At 43.1% G+C, this 19,580-nt stretch overlaps 1 protein-coding gene across 2 annotated transcripts in view; it reads right to left on the minus strand.

Annotated features, from left to right (window-relative positions):
• RIMKLB (ribosomal modification protein rimK like family member B) overlaps positions 1-15,274 on the minus strand; it is a 46,463-nt gene extending 31,189 nt beyond the window's left edge. Inside the window, exons 1-2 of one of the 2 annotated variants that reach the window (XM_086758859.1) lie at positions 15,158-15,274; positions 4,852-5,072 (exon numbers count right to left, since the gene is read on the minus strand). In XM_086758859.1, the coding sequence (XP_086614985.1) occupies positions 4,852-5,026 (175 nt within the window). In that variant the 5' untranslated portion in view covers positions 5,027-5,072; positions 15,158-15,274. Of the gene's footprint in view, positions 1-4,851; positions 5,073-14,925; positions 14,975-15,157 lie in introns of those variants that run through there. The other variant, XM_086758867.1, reaches the window with a different exon arrangement.
• Positions 15,275-19,580: the final 4,306 nt, after the last annotated feature.

Below are 19,580 nucleotides of genomic sequence, written 5' to 3' on the forward strand. Positions count from 1 at the left end.
TCAATACAACAGCAATTTCAACCATTAGGTCACCCATTCAGATGTCAAAGCATAGAACATGCAAATTAGAAACAGTGGTCTTAGTGTACACAAGCAAGCAGCTAGCCATCTACTCATAAGCATAAATCAAATCTACTTAATGTAGTGACTTACACACATCTCTTAACTTTCCTATATATTGTTTTTGCATTGGTAAATACAGCACAAGGATTGTTGTGACACAGAACCTCCCAGGCAGTTAAAGACTGTATTGTGAAATGCTAGGCTAATTTTCGTTTCTTGACTATGTGACATACAGGAACACCTCTTTCATCTAGCTTTTGTCTTTTTTACATTATTTTTCCCCCAGATGGCCATTCCTGAGAATTCCTACAACAATGAAAGAACTGGCAATGCTTTCAGGCATTTTCAGATACGATGGCATGCATGTATGTTCACAATAACGTGCCCTACAAGTCTGATTTTCCTGGCTGACAACTCTAGAACATGTGGAAATGAAAAACTTCAGTACTTAACATAGCCTTCTGAAAAGACCATAATAAAGTACTTCCATGCAGAAACATTCCTATCCCTCCACCTTGCAAAGGTAGCTTTGGACTGAGCCTGTATCTTCCACTGATGGCATACTGACATTTACTGAAGAAATTGAATGATTTTGAGAAGATTAAATTCATTGTTAGCCTCTGTTATTTAGCATCAGCTAATGATCAGGTGATCATTCATGTAAGTACAGAAATCACTGACAGGAAGGAAGAAAACTGCAAGGACACCAAGGGCCACAGAGTAGAAATCCTTTCCTTCCATATATATCATAAGAAAGTTGTGTTTGGTGTCACAGTTCTGAAAGAAAACAATTACTCCTAAAATATGTGGCAGCTGTTGAAATGCACCGTTATTAAAATATTTTTCTATGCCAATAAAGCAAATATTTGAATTGCTGTTTTTTCTACTAGAGATGCATTTGTCTGAGACATATAATGTTGAAGTGGTCACACAGTCACCCACCTCTTAACACAGCTACCATTCCAGAATCCCCTCTACGTAGTCCATAACTGCCTACTAATAATCCTTATGGCTCAAAAAGGTTTAACATCTATCAGGCTGGCAAGTGATCGGTTTCCACAGTGAGAGAACATCAGAAACAGTTTCAACTGGTTCTGAGCCCAGCACTGTCAACAACACAAAATTCAGTTCATGTCTAACCACCTTCCAGTCCTTTGCAGAGAATGGAGTTTCTTCTCCAGCTCTCACTACTGAGTTACAAACCAATTTCCCAACTCTGCAGAGGAAGTAATCGCTGTTCTGACTGTTGTTAGTAGCAGGAAACACGCCAGTTCTGCAGTGCTCAACAGGGCACCTTGCCAAGGCCACTTGCCTCTGTTCCATCACTCCCAAAGCCATTGCTGCACATTGCAGGCAAAGTTCTTACAGTAAGGTGGGTGCACTGCTGGACTGACAAGTGCCAGGGGACTGCTGAAACAGACAGCAGGAAGAGGAGATGATTACGCTTCTTATGGTGTAACAGAAGATAGTCTTTAGGTGACTTAAAGATGATTCAAAAATATTAAGAGTTTTGATACAGCAACTGTTCCGTAGAATGTAAAAGCCCTCTCTTATCATGGATCTAGCTGATAGGGTGTTTTTCGTACCATTAAATTGAAAACACAGGATTTTACTATCTAACCTTATCCTTTTTTCCCCAGCTTTCTATACTTTACAGAAATCTTTCAACTACCCCGATTCCTCCATGTTTACTTCCAATGCTACCTAACCCAGTGTGAGGGGAAAAAAAAAAAAAAATCAAAGATCACAACTATCTGTTACTAGTTACTAGACCAAATTAGAAATGAAGGATAGATCATATGAAACAAAACAGATTTTGCAAGATTAAAAACTTAAATGAAATAGTGACTAATATTGCAAATTTCAGGCCCACACAGGAAACTCAGATGCCGAAACCAACACACCAGCAACCTTCACCAAGTTAAAAGAACCTATCTTCTGAATAATTCCTCTACAGAAGATAAGGAGACAAGATTAGCTCCCAGATGTCATCCATCTGACCTATGAAAAGGCAGATGACCACACACAAAGTACTACTGTTTAAGAATAAATGATTATTATGTTCTTGTTATTCCTCACCTAGGCTGATTACTTGCTTTTACATTCCCAAAGGAAAAGCCTAGAAAGTCTTAGGAAAAGCTCACACTTTTATGCTTTAGGACACTCCAGTATCTTTAACAGTTCAAAGTCTATCAAAGTAACTTTCCTCAAAACTATGTTCCTTTACAGGACATTATCAGAAAATATGGAGATTCCAAAAACCTACAATAAAGGAATTGGTCAGTTGCTGGCTCAGTGATCTCCAACTTCTGCTATTCTGGTAGAAAATAATTTTAATTAAGACATTCTTGTATATAATTTTAGTGGAGGAAAGATCCAAATTTCCCTAGCATGTTCTTCATCAACGAACAGCTCTGAACTGTTTCACTTACAGGTAAGGTAGGTAATTTGCAGGGAAGGTTACTGTTAAGTTCTGGACTTAGGTGTGAAGAAAAAGAGTGCTCTATTCAGAAAGAGGAGACAACCAATGAACTACCTCTTGTCTCTTGTTCACTAAGTCTCTTAGCATGTTTATTTCCTACAGGCTTCCTCTACCTCCACCCCCATCCCACCCCACACACTGTTGCTCACAAGCTTTAATTTGTCTAGTTTCCAATTCCCCAGGCCTGTTACATCATTGCACTAGCAAACTTAGACCAACAGTTTAAAATTATACATTTTAACAGGACTCACTGTTAAGACTTCAGATGTGTGTCTGAATACGTCATGCAAAGTTTTGTTAAATTACCTGCTATGTATTTCAAATGAATATAGGAATTGCCAAACTAGATCAGGCAACTAGCCATTTAATTTTGTAATCCAGCACTTTCCTTACAGCAGTTAAGTATCAGATGCTTCAAAGAAACACACACACAAAAAATCCTAAACGTGACACTATCAAGCATCCCAACCATAAGAAAATTCCTGATTTAAAGTATGCCTTGAAGCTACAACTAAATTAACATAAATATGAGCCATTCCATAAAAAAGCAACCCTATTCTCCCTGGCCCTCCTGCACGAGAGCTAGCAATTGTGTGACCACAAAATAGGTTGATGCAGCAAGCTATTCCAACAGAAAATCGTTTGAGTGGAGTTAGCGTTCCATTGGATTAGGCAATTCAACTCACACAAACACCAGATCCTGCAAACGAACGGAGAATTTGGTCAACTTCTTTTTAAATTAGATTAGCTTAGCTACAACATGAAAGCAAGCCAACAGAGACATGAAGTCCTTATATAGGGCAAGCAGCAACAGCAAGGCTAGAAATGAACAAGAGGAACAAAGCTGCTCCATTCCACAATAAATCATACTAGACTGGTGTAGCTTCAAGAATGCAGCTCTTAAGAAATTTAGGCTACAGCCATACCATAGTTTGAGGCAGTTTATATCAGACCAGCTGCAGTATCATCCTCCACTTTTTCTTCTATGTATGCATTCCTGTCCATTCCTGTGCACCAATGTTGTACTTGTCTGATTCAATAATCATTTCAGCAGGTTTGGCCCACCAAAGAAGCAGAAATGAACACTTTGCATGAAAATAATTTACTTAAGAAATTCCCTAAGACAAAATATCTAAATAAAAGTTTAGTAATACCAGAATCAAAAATGTTCTCCCATGCATTTGTTTTATGCTTGATTGATTCATGCTACAATAAGGTACAAATTGTGACCAAAGTTCTTCCCTAGCATCAGTTTTAAGATTGCCCTCCTATATAGATTCCCCAATAAGGAACAAGGTATAAGATCACAGGGCAGCCTCTTCTTCAGGGCTGAGAGTACTTTTATATTTTCTTCCCATACAGAATTATTCTAATAAAACTTTCAGAAATGTAATTCTTCCCTGGATCTCCAGAGATTTTTTTTTTACTGATATATAGGGAAGTGAAATGGAAGAGGCAAAGGTACAAAACAACACTGCGGTCTCCTTCCTTGAGGAAATCTAAATTAAAACATTGAAAAAAAAATTCTATTAAGTGTTACAAAGCTTGACATTGGTGGTATTAATATTTTTCCTATAACATAAGCTTACTGTCTCCAGAATAATTTTATATAACATTTCTAACACACCTTAACATCTTGCTTTTCCTTTTTAATCACCACAGAAAAAAAATAAGCTAATAGGAAAACAGAACAAAAATCTTACAACTTAGTTTAAAACACTGTAAGTTGTAGTAATAGTTCAAATTATTCTGATGCACACATACTTTTTCAGCTCTGTTCTTTTTTGGCACATATGTAGCTACACATTCATACAGCAGCATGCTTTAGTTACTCTACATTATTATTTCCAGCTCCACAACAATTTGTTCCTTTCCTTTGAAAATTCCTTTGTTTCAAATGTGTTTGCTATCTTGAGCCAGAATACAAACAGGAGAAAAAATCCCCCTGAAACTCAAATATGATCCATAAACTTCAAGTACCTATGCAAAAATGAAACTGTGTAATTTCTTCTTAATTCAGAGGTCCTATAGTCCTTATCCTGGAATCAACAAGCTAAAGCAACCCTTCTCACTGTTGCACAGAGGGAAGGCAAAAATATTCTAATGCAAATTAGCAAAGTTAACAATTGTCTTTCATCATCAGAATAAATGCTAAAGAACATGATATCATGTACATGTACATGATTTAGATCACATATGGTAGTCTGGCACACAGGGAATTTACGATTAAAGAGCACAGATGCTCCATTTTACAATCTTTTTCAAAGTACCCCTTGAGCAAGTTCCCAGCTGTAGCTCATTCTCACCAAGATTTCCATCCTCAATGGTCAGCACCACTTCATCCATCACCAAGGCCCGGAAATCTAGCTCCTCTTCACAGCACTTGGCCTTCAGTGCTCTCAGGATCTCTTGCTGAGGGTAATCTTCTCTGATGCGACGATCTGTTAAGAACCACAGCCTGGGAGCAACTGAACTGCACATCTTGGACTTGTCTTGCAACCTTCAAGCTTTCCTTTGAATGGAATTTCTAGATGGTGGAGAAGATGAGACTCTGTTAGAGTACATAGGCTCCTATCTTCATGTTCCCCACTGTACCAAGTCCTACTCCCTCTGCACAAGAAGTGCAATGGAGTGCAACTTCCAACCTCCAAGTGGGAAAATAATGTCTACGTCTAATCTGCAACAGAAGTAACAACAGAAACAAATTCATTTACATCCAATAGATGCATTCAATGCAATGTAAATGCTAAAATGTAGGGTTTAGTCCTCATCCTAGTTTCATCCACAGGAAGTACACACTTGACATAACTACTGGTACTGGTAGTAGCATCCTCCTTTCTTGACAGTACTAAGAGGCATGCTAAGGACTGAAAACATTTTGAATGGCCATCTCTGAAGGCCAGAATTCCAATTTCACGATTGGGGTAATTCCTTACAATTGGAAATAACTCAACCCCTCTCCTAGGTACTGCTAAAACCCCAGTGATAGACTTGATGTATCCCTTTCCACCACATATGGAAGACAATAGAGTGTGTCAAAATATTTATGTTAAAAGAGCAGTCTAGAAGAAATAAACACATTAAAACAGAATTTTCCACATTAGTATTTCAAGACTGATTTGCTCTTACAAATACTTCATATCTAGTGTGAAATATATTTAGTATTATCCAGAATACATTAATGGAAAAACTATGGAACAAGGAGCATCATAAAATGTTAAGAATATCGAACATCAGCACATCTAACCTAAAGCAAAATCAAGGTTTGAATCTCAGTGCTAGCCCTTTTTTTTTTTTAAGTCACCTTTATACATAAACAGCACTAACGAATTCTGAACAAAAACCAGAAAAAAATAGTTCAAAATGAAGAAGGTCAGAGGTGTTTGAAGCAATGACAGCAAGGTACTGCTCCTTTTGCTTCCAATACAGAGGACTTGGACTATTTTTTCTATATACTAAAGTATTTTAAAAGCTGTAAAACAACCATAGGTACGTTTATGGTCTGCTCATTTACACTCAAGAAAAACAAGAAGCAGCATGGTGTAGGGAAAAATAATTCTGAAGAAAAACAGTTGTTCTCTGTGACACACTTTAAACTTTCATATTAAAATAAAGAGGTAGAAATAATTGTTTTCACCAATATAGCTTACATGAGTTTCAAACAGAATTGAACTCTGGGTTATACACGAGTTTTGCCTGGAAATCCTAATGACAGTTCCTGGTGTCAGCAGAAAATGTAAATGGAGAAACACCATAGGTATACAATTGCTTTCATTTAATACTACAAAGTATTATAATTTTTGCAGCAGGTCTTGGGACAAAGGGATTGTTTTGCTACAACCACAAGAACAAGCTGATTTTTTGGCAATTATTCAACTAGTATAATTTTTTTCTTAACACGAAGATAAAATTTTAAAGTTGGCCATTTTTGTTCCTGGCACTGAGAACCATAAAAACAACAAGCAAAGCCAGTGTTTTTTTTTTTCCATTGCTTTGGCAAATGCAGAGCAACAATGAAGTCAAGGACTAAAGTTCTTCATGCTAACAGACTGAAAAAAAGCAGAAGCTAGGGAAAGACAATCACAGATGCAGATCAGCCCTTGACAGCAACCAAGATGCCCAAGGTACAGCAGGAAAAGGAGTGCTTGCTCCCTGCAGGAAAATGGGTATGGGAGGTTGTAAAGAATATCTTCTGATGTCTCAAAGAACCCCTTTTTACTTCAAAGCAGCTGAAAGTGAAAAGGGCAACATGAGGCTTGGCCTTGCAATGGCTGACAACTGCCAGATCCTGCCCCACTTTTGGCTCTCTCAACAATGGATTTCTCTACATGGTAGTTTACAGAAAACTTCCTGGGATGACATAGTCAGCTAAGAACTGAGACAAGCTATATTTTTCAGAACTGCCACTGCTACAGCACAGTTCAGAAGACCTCTTGTCAATTTATCATTATTATTGTTATTTGCATGAACGACTGTGGAGACCAAACAGCCCCATCTACTGCCTCTCTTTTGAAAAGCAGCTCTACCTAACAGGTTAGCCTATCTCATTTTAAAAAACAGCTATAGAACATCGACTACATTAAAAAAATATATGAAAAAGACTTTGTCAGAATAAAAAAAAAAAAAAAACACAGAATCCATTACAGATTTTCAGCTTGTTTGGGTTTTCCTTTGGTTTTTTGTTGTTGTTTTATCCCCTTACTATTGGTTCTAACATTGGTTGGTACAAATAAACATGTCCCTGTTTTTGCTTGCTACTTATTAACCCTTCATGGCTTTGTCAACACGGAGCTGTTCCTATGTTTCTCAAATCTCTTTTCTACATGGCACCACCTCCACCCCCTTAAATCTGCAGAGACTGTGCCATCATCTCATCATCTCTGTGTTATCATCACTGGAGAGGGTCCAGAGGGCTGAAGCACCTCTACTATGAGGACAAGCTGAGACAGTTGGGGCTGTTCAGCTCTGGGGAGACCTTATAGTAGACTTCCAATACCTAAAGGGGGCCTACAGGAAAGATGGGGAGAAAATCTTCAGTAGGGCCTGTTGTACAGGGCTAGGGGTAATGGTTTCAAAACAGGAGGCAGATTTATATTACATATTAGGAAAAAATTTTTTTACAATGAGGGTTGTGGAACACTGGAACAGGTTGCCCAGAGAGGTGGCTGATGCCCCATCCCTGGAAACGTTCAAGGCCAGGCTGGATGAGGTTCTGAGCAACCTGATCTAGTTGCAGATGTCTCCACTTCTTGCAGGGGGGTTGGACTAGATGACCTTTGAAGGTCCCTTTCAACCCTAACAATTCTGTGATTCTATGATCTCTCCCTGATTGCCATTTCAGTACTTTCTTTATTAAAAATGAGCAAAGAGCTGAAAAGGAAACACAAAAAGGTTTATCTTTTCTTTCCTCCATCTTTCTTTATTTTTGAAAGAAACTATAGCATCATCAAGAAGAGCCATCCAGATATCCCAACTAGCACATTAAACCAGCAAGCATACAAAAATGCCTTGGGTATGGGTATTCATCTCCCTCCTAATACTATGTCTCATTTCCTCTAAATCTTAACAGTTTTATAAAAGTATATACAAAGGTTCACATCTCATCATGAGGCATCATGTGTTCTGGTTTTGGCTGGGATGGAGCTAATTTTCTTCCCAGTAGCTGCTGTATTTTGGATTTAGTATGTGATCTGGTATTTGAAGGATGCTGATAATACACTGATGTTATCAGTTGTTTCTAAGAAATCAAGGACCACTCGGTGGATAAGGAGTTGGCTGGATGGCTGCACCCAGAGAGTGGTGATCAATGGCTCAATGTCCAAGTGGAGACCGGTCACGAGTAGCATCCCTCAGGGGTCTGTGTTGTGCCCGGCCCTGTTCAACATCTTTGTCGGCGACATGGACAGTGGGATAGAGTGCACCCTCAGCAAGTTTGCCGATGACACCAAGCTGTGTGGTGCCGTTGACATGCTGGAGGGAAAGGATACCATCCAGAGGGACCTTGACAGGCTGGAGAGGTGGGCCCGTGCCAACCTCATGAAGTTCAACCAGGCCAAGTGCAAGGTCCTGCACCTGGGTCATGGCAATCCCAGGCACAAATACAGGCTGGACAGAGAATGGATTGAGAGCAGCCCTGAGGAGAAGGACTTGGGAGTGATGGTGGATAAGAAGCTCAACGTGAGCAGGCAATGCGCCCTTGCAGCCCAAAAGGCCAACTGCATCCTGGGCTACATTAAAACGAGTGTGGCCAGCAGGTCAAGGGAGGTGATTCTGCCCTTCCACTCTGCTCTGGTGAGACCCCACCTGGAGTACTGTGTCCAGTTCTGGAGGCCCCAACACAAGAAGGATATGGATCCATTGGAGAGGGTCCAGAGGAGGGCCATGAAGATTATAAGAAGGCCGGAGTACCTCTCCTATGACGACAGGCTGAGAGAGTTGGGGCTGTTAAGCCTGGAGAAGAGGAGGCTCCGGGGAGACCTTATAGCAGTCTTCCAGTACCTCAAGGGGGCCTACAAGAAAGATGGGGAGAGACTGTTCAGTAGGGCCTGTTGTGACAGGACTAGGGGTAACGGTTTTAAAATAGAGGGAGGTAGCTTTAAATGAGATACTAGGAAAAATTTTTTTACACTGAGGGTTGTAGAACACTGGAACAGGTTGCCCAGAGAGGTGGTGGAAGCCCCATCCCTGGAAATGTTCAAGGCCAGGCTGGATGAGGCTCTGAGCAACCTGATCTAGTGGGGATGTCCCTGCTTCTTCCAGGGGGGTTAGACTACATGACCTTTGAAGGCCCCTTCCAACCCTAAACATTCTACGACTTTTTTCAGCTTCCTAGGTTTTGCTAATATGCAGGTGCAAGAAGCTGGGAGGGGTATAGTCAGAATAGTTGATGCAAACTGGTCAAAGAGAGTATTCCATGCCATAAACATCATGCTTAGCACATAAGTGAGTGCTGGCGAGGGGGCAGCGCTCCTATGCGTGCTTGCTCTCTCTCACTCACTCTCTCTCAGGATCCTTCCAAGATCGCTCTCAGTTCCATTCTGTGATTACTGCTCAGGACAGGCTATATTGGTCGCCGGGTGGTCAGAAACTGTGCATCGTTCACTTTGTATATTCTATTATTATTTACTATTACTATTATTATCTCTTCATTTGCTGTTATAGTAAACTGTCTTTATCTCAACCCATGACTTTTCCTTTTTCTGACTCTCTCCCCCATCCCATTGGGGTGGGGGAGCAAGCAGCTATGTAGTACTTGAGTGCCAACTGGGGCTAAACCACAACAGGCAGGCAGGTAACAATCTCAAGTTTAGAGGTGAAGACTTAAAAACTCACTTTAGATCAAGCTACAAGCCAGCAGCAGAGGCAGAAGCTAGTAATCCTAACTATCAGTTCCTTGACCTCCAACCCAATATTACATTTTTTTTCCACCTGGAAAAACACCCTTTTCCTATTAGCATTCTGCTCCTAAAAAGAGAATTTACTTATCAGTTTCAGCTTCTCCTTATAATCTCTATTTCAATTGTGTAAGAAGTCTTATAGAACACAAAACCTCCAATTTACCCTATTAACCCAAACATCTTAACAATCCCTCCCACATTCTCAAGAAAATGGTCTGTAGGAAGAAAGCCTGCCTTGCAGTCAGATGCGTTAAGCTCTCAAGTTAGATATGATTTACAGAATGTTTCCCTAAAAACCAGCTCCACCCACTTCAATCTAAAAGACACAGCCTCAGACAATGCTGGGTGTGCATGGAATGCTTCCTAATCCATAAGAGCATATATTCAAAATAAGTATAGTATACGTAAGGGGAAGAGCAAATGTTTAAATATCTTTAAGATGACCAGTTGAAATGCAGTTTTCACTCAAAGCAACCACTGGCAATGTAAGTACAATCTTTCAATAACTATTCAATAGATTTACAAAATGAAAAGGAAAAAATAATCACAAACTTAACGGCATAAAACAGACTGGAAGAGGTAAAAGGGTAGCATCAAAGTAAAAGCTCTATGATAAAAATCAAACTAACAGTGTGTCACGCTAGCCAAGCAGACACTGCTGCATCTGCTTCAGAACAGATTCTCAGTAATTCATAGAGGTAATGAAACACTCACCTCAACTCTGAGCTGTGGCAATTGCTTAAAGCCATTGCTTAAGCGAGCCTTTATTCTGGCATTCACACAGCAGCTTCCTCCCCTCCCCGTCGCATGCAAACATATTTCCTCCTGCATTCCTTGAATCTGTAATACGCCTTTAGGAGCTGTTCTAACAAAAGCATCCACTCTGCTACTTTTCTACATCATACACAAACACGTTTTGTTGACATAACAGGGAATTCAGCCAATCGGATCATCTGTCTAGAGAGATCAAAAAATCCTCTCTGAAGAACACTCTTTCTCCCTTGAAAGGGGTCTTCTCTTCACAGAGCCTTAGAGACCTGCCTCCAGGAATGGGAGATTGGTCTCCATTGTCCATTTACTCCTTATCCTATATTCAACACCCAAAAGCAAGAGAAAAATGAATTAGTATCTTTTCTTTTTTCATCATGATGTATTTTCCCCTAAGCTGAAAAAAGAAACCAGTTATTACATGATACTAATTCATTTATGTATTATTGATTATTATTGTAACATAAAAGATATCTAGTACACAAAAAGATCATTCCATATCCTTTCTATTCAGAATGCAACTACTCAATGTCTCTGCAAAGTAAAAAGATTAGTTTGGTTTTTCCCCATGGGAATGACAAATAGAATCCTAGATGTTCTGTAGCATTAGGAATCGATGGGATCTACCTATCTCAACTGCTTGACTTGTGATCTGATGTTGCAGCACACTCCCACTGACTATAGTGCAATCTGGGAAACAAGTTAGTGGAATACCTAATACCATCACCCCTCCCAGAATCGCTTCTTTTAGAGATCTTGGCTCAAATTTTTGGCCTCAGTTACAGCACTATGCAGCTAATACAACTCCATGGATTTCAGCAGCTAACAGAGAGGTAAAATCTAATCTTACTTTTCGTATACCTCTAGGCATGTTTAATCCCTACAGCTCAGATAATGATAATAAAAATCTCATGGAAGTGAAAATGAAAGAGCAAAGCGACTGACAGCCATGACTGACATAGTAAATGGAGAAATAGGAAAAAATACAGCCCCAAGCACTCACCTCACTACGAATAACACTGCACCGTCACATCTATCATTAATGCATATCCCTTAGTACTTGTTTCCAGAACAGTGTTATTTAAGTTGGAAAAGGTATTTTGTTTTCCTTTTTATCATAAATTAGCTAAAGCGTGAAACTGAGTACACACTTCCAATAAACCAATTGTCTCTACCATTACAGCAGTTTCTAGAATGCTAATTTGGAGGCCACACCTCAAGATACTTAAGACTTAAGAACAGCTGGCAGATGCTCCTAAGTTATCTCCTTTAGGAGACACTTCAAGGCAGATCTGAATTCTGAAGTCAATCTTAGATAGCAGACCAGTCAAACAGCTAACTAAGGGTCATCTGGTGTATGAATCAGCCTATGATCCATCATACGCTGTCATGGAAGTCTCTGTCTTATCTTAATGAGAAGAGAGTAGTATTTGAAACATCCCAGAAAAACAACTTTCTATGTCACAGGGAGAGCAGATCTGAAAATGGTTCACAGCTGCTTCAAGTATAAAGTACAATTAATTTTTTTTTCCCCACACAAAGATATCAGAATGATGATCACCTAAAGAAAACCTTAAGGAAATATGGATGGATGATGAATATAACCCATGGTGATATGTATAAAAACTGACATCTTGAACCACTCGTTAAAATTGCTTTAGAAAAATAAATCCAAGAGAGATCAACTCATTACTGACACTGCTGCTTCATGGTGATGCTTAAGGACAACCTCAAGAAAAATTCCTCTCTTACCTACCAAAGTCTAGTTTTCTTAAGATTCTCACAAAACTGCTGAGAATCTTTGTAAAGAACATATTTTTAAAAATTAAAGAACTTGAAAAATTAAAATATTTATTTAAATACACTTTATATAATATATTGAGCAGCTGCAGCGCAATCTGTACGGTGCTGCTGCATTATCATCCACCCTCTACACATGCATCATAGAATTAAAATCACTGCAGGCAGGTGAACCCCAAGCACACGTCTTTCAAAGCATATAACAGTATTCACCTCTTTTTCCCTGTGAGATTTGTAGACTGCAACAGCCAAAGGATATGGGAATATATTAACTGTTCCCATTCGTTCCCAGTACAAACCCCCTGCCCCCGCAGACGGGCAACCGCACTTCCTGGAATGGCTTTCATCTACTTGTCCCCACCTTTGCATGGAGTGATGTTAAAGATGCTAGCAGCAATCGTTCCAGACACAATTGCCTCTAAAAGGCAGATATCCACACCCCTCCTCGTATTTCCTCCTCTATGTTCATTCTTGCAAGTGGATTATAATGTTCCTCATTCACCCCTGTTCCTGATCTCCAGTGAATATTCCGCTCCTCCCTCTCTTCAACACTAGCCCGATACTGCTCAGCATCAGCTATCCTTCTACTTCGGCCTTAGTATTTTTATCCTACAACAGGCTCTCAGCTTTTTCACACCCCCTTCTACTCTGCCTGTGCGTGCACGCACGCCCATGCAAATAAAACACACATTTCCTCCCACATTAGCCACTCTTCTAAGAGGTTCTTCCATCTCTGCCCAAGCTTCCCCGCAATGTGGTATAATACCCTCCTCTCCACCCCAATCTGTGTGTATAGTTCCTTTCCCCTCTCTGTCTCTGTGCATGCTTTTTCCAGCGCCGGGAGCAGAGGAAGGGAAACACGCATTGTATGAATGAATGGGCTGAAGAGACTTACCAGAAATTTGGTGAGGAAGGAGTGGGAGACAAAAAAAGATGCCAGAGATGGGTGCTTCCTTCACTGTGCCAAGTGCTGCTTCAGTTCTGGCTTCCTTAGTGAGGTCACGTGTCTTGCTAGGTACCCCTTTCCTGGATTCTCTACTAACCAAAAAGGGTGGCAAGGAGGTCCTCCGGATGCCTCTCTGCACTGCACTCCCAAGGAGGGAAGGGTACTACTCAAGCTCCCAAAGCAAGCAAGGGATGATGACCGTAACGTTCCCCTGGTCCTATAATGGGTAATATCTAGCAGATGCCTTGGGGACCAAGATGGATTTCTAATGGGGCAAAGGGGGAGTAAATGACTGTTAAAATAATTCCTAAATTGTCTTCCTCTATGGGGGAGGAGAGATGGGAAGGAGGAAAAAGAATACTGGTGAAGAGCTGTAGCTTTCTATGTAAAATAGACGCAATCCCCGTGTCTGTACTTCCTCAGAACTAACACCCTAAATGACTCTGAAGTCGCTAACACCTAGGGAGGGAAAAAAAAAAAGAGAGAGAGAAACATCCCTATTAGACATAAACAAACATATAAAGGTAGCTAATAAACTAAATCCCAACAGAAGAAAAGGCACTGTACAAGACAGTATGCAAAGCCAAAAGAAAAAGATGGGATCAACACAATTAGGGGAAATGTGCAATTTCAAACTATTTACAGGAGTACACTACCAAAGAAATCCATTTTAAGGTGAAAAAAAAAAATAACATAAAGTTAAGCAGTTTGCTCCTTTACTGAAGAATGCACATTCAAAAGAAAAGATAAATCTGTATCTCCGCATGAACATATGAAGAAATGAAATTTTTAAACCTACAAAATCTATTCATATTTATTTGTGTCAATCTTTAAACCCCTCCCATAGAATAACATTTAGAACTCAAATGAGGAGACTGGAGAAAAGTATGTTTCAGGTCAGAAACCTATATTCCTACGCATTAGACCCCACTCTGCCACAGTCGTTTATAAGCAGTGACCAAAAAAACCCCAAAATAACAGGTCTAGAGAATGCTTGCTTAAATGATGGAGGTAATTAAAGATTAACAATCGCACACTTCGAAAATTGAGCCCTTGGTAGAGCCTAGGCAGGTAAGTGTGCAATTAGCTCTTTAAACATCAGAAAACAAAAGAGAAGAAACCTAGTCGTAAAGATTTCGTCGTAAGACTCAACGACGGGCACACACCCCCCTACATCACGTGAAAAACTGTCCCCAGCGACCGCAGATTTTCGCACCCGCGCGCATGGGAGCGGTTTTTCCACCCCGATTCGACGGCTGCCGGCACCCACGAACGCGCACGACCAGGCTAACGGCGGCCAAGCCCGGGTGCCCAAGACGGGAGGCAGAGAGCCGGGCTCCCCCGCCACGCACAGGCCAGCGCTACCCGCGAGCGGCCCCCGCCACAGACACGCACACACGCACGCACACACACACCCCCACGCGCGGCCGCCGCTTCCCCTCCCCGAAGCAGGCCCGCACACCACCCACCTGGGCGCCCCGGCTGCCCAGCCCGCGCGGGCGCGGCGGGAAGGCGCCGGCAGCTCGGACCGCCCCCGCCCCGCTCCGTGCGCAGGGATGCACAATCACCATGGGCGCAGCCCGGCGGTGAGGCGGGACGGCGGAGGGGACGGCCCCAACTCCCCTCTCCTCCTCCTCCCCCCGCACCCGGGCATGGCGGACCCCACCCCCGAGCTCGTACCCACGCAGCCCAACATCTCACCCGCCCCAGGCAGCGCGGAGCCTGAGGGGTCTCGCTGGCGCCCCCCTCCCTCCCCCTCCGGCACCGGGCCCAGGAAGGGAAGCCGCGGAGCGAAGAGAGCTCCAGGGAGACTCGCCCCTTCCTCCCCGCCGGCAGCAGTCGCTCGGCGGCGCGGTACTACAGGAGAGCAGGCGACGCGATGCGACGTGACGCTCCCCCCCCCGCCCCGTGTCCCTCCTCCCCGCGCCTGGGGCGAGGAGGCCGGCTGTTCCCTGCACCGAGACCCTCGCCCCCCGTAGCTGCAGATCCAGCCACAGCGCAGCGGCCGCCGCCCAACTGCAGCGGTGACGGCGCTAACGGCCGAACGACGCGGCCGCCGGCCGGGGGAGGGTGCGCGGGGTGGGGCGCCCGGCTCTGGGTCGGGCGGCCGCGGGAAACCGCGGGAGGGCGGCGGCGGCGGCGGCGGCGGCGCACTCCCGCCTGACGGCTCGCGCGCCGCGCGGGGGCGCGAGGGCGGTGAGGGAGCTAGGGCCGGGCCCCGGGGTTGGGCAGCACCGGCTGCACGCTCAGACGACTCTTGTCTAACGGCCGAGAGGTCCTGCCCGCTCCCACCCTCCCCCACCTGCCCCAGCCAGGCGTTCGGACACCCCCACGCCTTTCCCACGCCGCCGTCGCAGACCCCGGACCGGGCGGGAACCGAGAGAGGGCTGAAACCACAGCAGCGTGATGGTCCCACTGCCACGGGTGATCAGCAGCCACGCCGTCAGGTGGTATGGCAAAATGTTGGGCGTGCAAGCCCAAACCTTCATCCTTCGTGTGACAGATAAATGTGTGGCCTGTCCCACACACCACCTGCCATACACCACCACATGCCTGATGTACCCAGCGTGCATCCCTCACTGCTGTAATTTCTCGAAAATAATAACTGTTGGCAACAAACAACCATGACACATCCCGCAATTTAACCAATACACCTTGCTTATCAGTTTCTGTGGCACACCTACTCAGTTTCCTCCACACCGCACCCTTTTTGTATTAGCTGCATATGCCATGTTAACAGCATGTTACCCCCAAAACACACACCAGGCACACTTGGACACAAAACACCCAGTGCATCCATCAATGGTCCTTCCTCTTTCCCATCTCCTGTACTTCCTCGAGCAGTTGAACTAGCACTTCCAACATACGACTACTTGCTAAGCAGTGCACGTTGAAAATGCCCTCCCTTCCACCTTACAGCTTGTAATTGCCTTTATTTCCTTCACCTGAGCAGCACAAAATGCTGCCTGTACGAAACTGTCACCTATCTGACAGTCCCGGTAAAACCGACTGCCTAGTCCAATGTAACGGTTAGCAGGATATTCCCAAGAACTCCCAGGTACCCACTGCTACTGATTGGTTTGCCACCTGCTGTATGTACAGCAAACCCACACTATGGCCCCACAGGCACCAAGGGGCACGTGTACAAACTGCACATACATGAATTGCCATTCCTGTGCGTGGCTTGTCGAGCTGCATTGCATCCATTGCCACAGGATCACAGAGTAGTTGAGGCTGGGAGGCATCTCTAGAGACTGTCTAATCTAACCCCACTGCTCAGATAGAACAGGTTGCCCAGATCATCTCCACTGAAAAAAAAATTTAAAAGTTTTCTCATGTTTAAATGGCATTTCATTGCATTTCACTTTGTGCCCATTGAATAGACAGGACTGTTCACTGGGCACGACTGAGCACAGTCTGCCCTCATGTTCTTCACTCCCCTCTAACAGGGAGGGGTGAGATCTCCCTGAACCTTCTGTTCTCTATGCTGAACAAACCCAGCTCTCTCAGCCTTTCCTTCTATGAGAAGATGCTCCAAGTCTCTAATCATCTTCATGCCTCTTTGCTGGACTAAGCCCGTATGTCCATGTCTCTCATACTGCAGAGCCCAGAACCGGACACCGGACTCCAGATGTGACCTCAACCAGGCTTTACTACATACACTAAACATACTCAGCTTGTGGCCCTGATTCTGTCCTGTGCAAACTTCTCCTTCACCAACCTTCTAGATAGACATACACTCTGCACCCCGGGGGAACAACCTATATATTGTTCAACAATCTGTTACACTCCCAACTTTGCAAAGACGGGGCATACCTGCTTGGTCATGCCTGATACTCCCAAACACCCATCCTATCACGAAGGTAGCCAATTGAGCCTGCTTTATTCTGCCTCTTCAGTATGTGGTGGTTCCATCCTCACCATCTTAATTCTCCCACCTAACACACTCCTTTCCTCCCCAGTGTAGTTCATCCGCACATGACACATCCAGAACCATTTCAGACAGGCTCTAAAACTTGCAGTTGCAGGATGAAGATGTGCCATCCAAACCTTTCATGCAGTACCCTCGGTATTTAACTGACATGGTGGGACTTCTGCAGTAGTAACATATACATCACAAGACAGCACACCCTAAAGTCTGCTGAAATGCTTATTCATCCACACTGCAGAATGATGTACCATAGTATCACATGCTCCTACTTTGGTATACCTTCACAAAATTATAGCTGATAGTTAAAACAGTCATAATGCAAGCACCGTTCAGCATTTCTAAGACTGACTTTACTGAAGGGTATGGATGTTTGTTCACTTGCTTCTGCAAACATCCGGGTCCTACTCCCTAAATCTCAGGTGTGATTCAGACAGCTCTTCCGAAAACTGTTTGCCTCATGAGTATGCTCTCAAACAGGCTACCTCCCAGATGATGTCAGTGGCCAAAATCTCCATTTACCCAGACGTAATCATCTGCTTAGATTGTTCAGCAGTACTTGTGGCTCCTCATGGCTGCTAGCCAGAGATCACCTCTGGATTCCAGGTTCCCATCCACCTGACTCTGTACAACAGTACAGGGAAAAATACACTATCACTCACTGAAATGCCAACCAAAAGTACAACTTGAAAGCAGGAGACAACGGTAGGCAAGCCCCAGCAGGGTAAATGAATTAATAAATAAATGAATTATACTAAAATGCTGGACAATATTTTTGTTACTTTGACAGTAATAAAACAATATCTTCTTTGACAGAATTACCGCATTCTAAGCTTTCTGGAACAGAGTTCCCACGTGCATCAAGTTCACACTTCCGAAAGTTGTAATTTCAGGTTGTGAGCTGCATGGGTTTGTTTACACAGGGAATTTACTAGCAGAAAACTAGTGGTATCACTGCTCAGCTGAAGATGTGTGTAACCGCTGCACACCACCCAGCAGGCACACGTGTTTCAGGGTAAGAATTCTCCTAGATTCATGTAATGCTCCTTTTAAGATAGAATAATGCAAAGAGGAAAGAAAATGTCCACATTAGGATTTATATAGCTATAACTACAGTGACATAATAATAGCAGGTTTTTTTCCTTTTCTATTTCCATAAGCAGCCTAGCTGTAAGGCAAGTGCCTCTACCTCCCAAACATGGTTAGCAGTTTGTGGAAAGAAGAGAACTGCACAGCTAGGAAATTTGGTAATGTAGATTTTTGGACAGCCTGGAGAAGAGGAGGCTCCGGGGAGACCTTCCAGTACCTAAAGGGGGCCTACAAGAAAGACAGGGACAAACTGTTCAGTAGGGCCTGTTGCGATAGGACTAGGGGTAATGGTTTCAAAATAGAGGGAGGTAGATTTAGATTAGATATTAGGAAATAATTTTTTACACTGAGGGTGGTAGAACACTGGAACAGGTTGCCCAGAGAGGTGGTGGATGCCCCATCCCTGGAAACATTCAAGGCCAGGTTGGATGAGGCTCTGAGCAACCTGATCTAGTCAGGGATGTCCCTGTTCCTTTGCAGGGGGGTTGGACTAGATGACCTTTAAAGGTCCCTTTCAACCCAAACCATTCTACGATTCAATGTTTGGTTATAAGACAACTGAGAGGAAGTCATTTGACAAGTACAGGAAAGACACTCAGCGTGGTGACGGTAAGACATTTGATCTGTATCTCAAACCATTTGGGATATTTCAGCTGGGTCTTATCATTACCAGTAACAATTTCTTCCACCAACTACTATTCACCTTCCTAGCTCTCTTGCATGCAAAATATAGCCTTGTATCCCTTTTATTACTGTTTGTTGAGCTGCTGAAGTTGTTGTATGTCCAATTTTGGCAGAAACAAACTTTGAGTATTGAACTGAGAGCAATGATGGGAGTCACTTGAAAGAGCAGGTTGCATAACTTGTATCTCTAGAACAATTTCCCATCATGTTGAAACTTGAGTCCTGAAAGTCTTTTTGCTTTTTCTTAGACAGGTGGAGCAGAACAGTCAATTTATTGCTCAGGACATGCCCACCCAGGACATGCCCACTGCTGCCAAAGCTTTTGAGTTCTCTTTAAAGAGTTATCACTGCAGCCAAGTTGGTTGTAGATGTTATACTTCCCTAGAATTAAGCAAGTTTGGTTTTTTTTTCTTCTTTCTATTC

Source organism: Chlamydotis macqueenii, chromosome 1 (assembly GCF_036417535.1).
Source record: "Chlamydotis macqueenii isolate bChlMac1 chromosome 1, bChlMac1.mat, whole genome shotgun sequence".
In the NCBI taxonomy this organism is placed as follows: Eukaryota; Metazoa; Chordata; class Aves; order Otidiformes; family Otididae; genus Chlamydotis; species Chlamydotis macqueenii.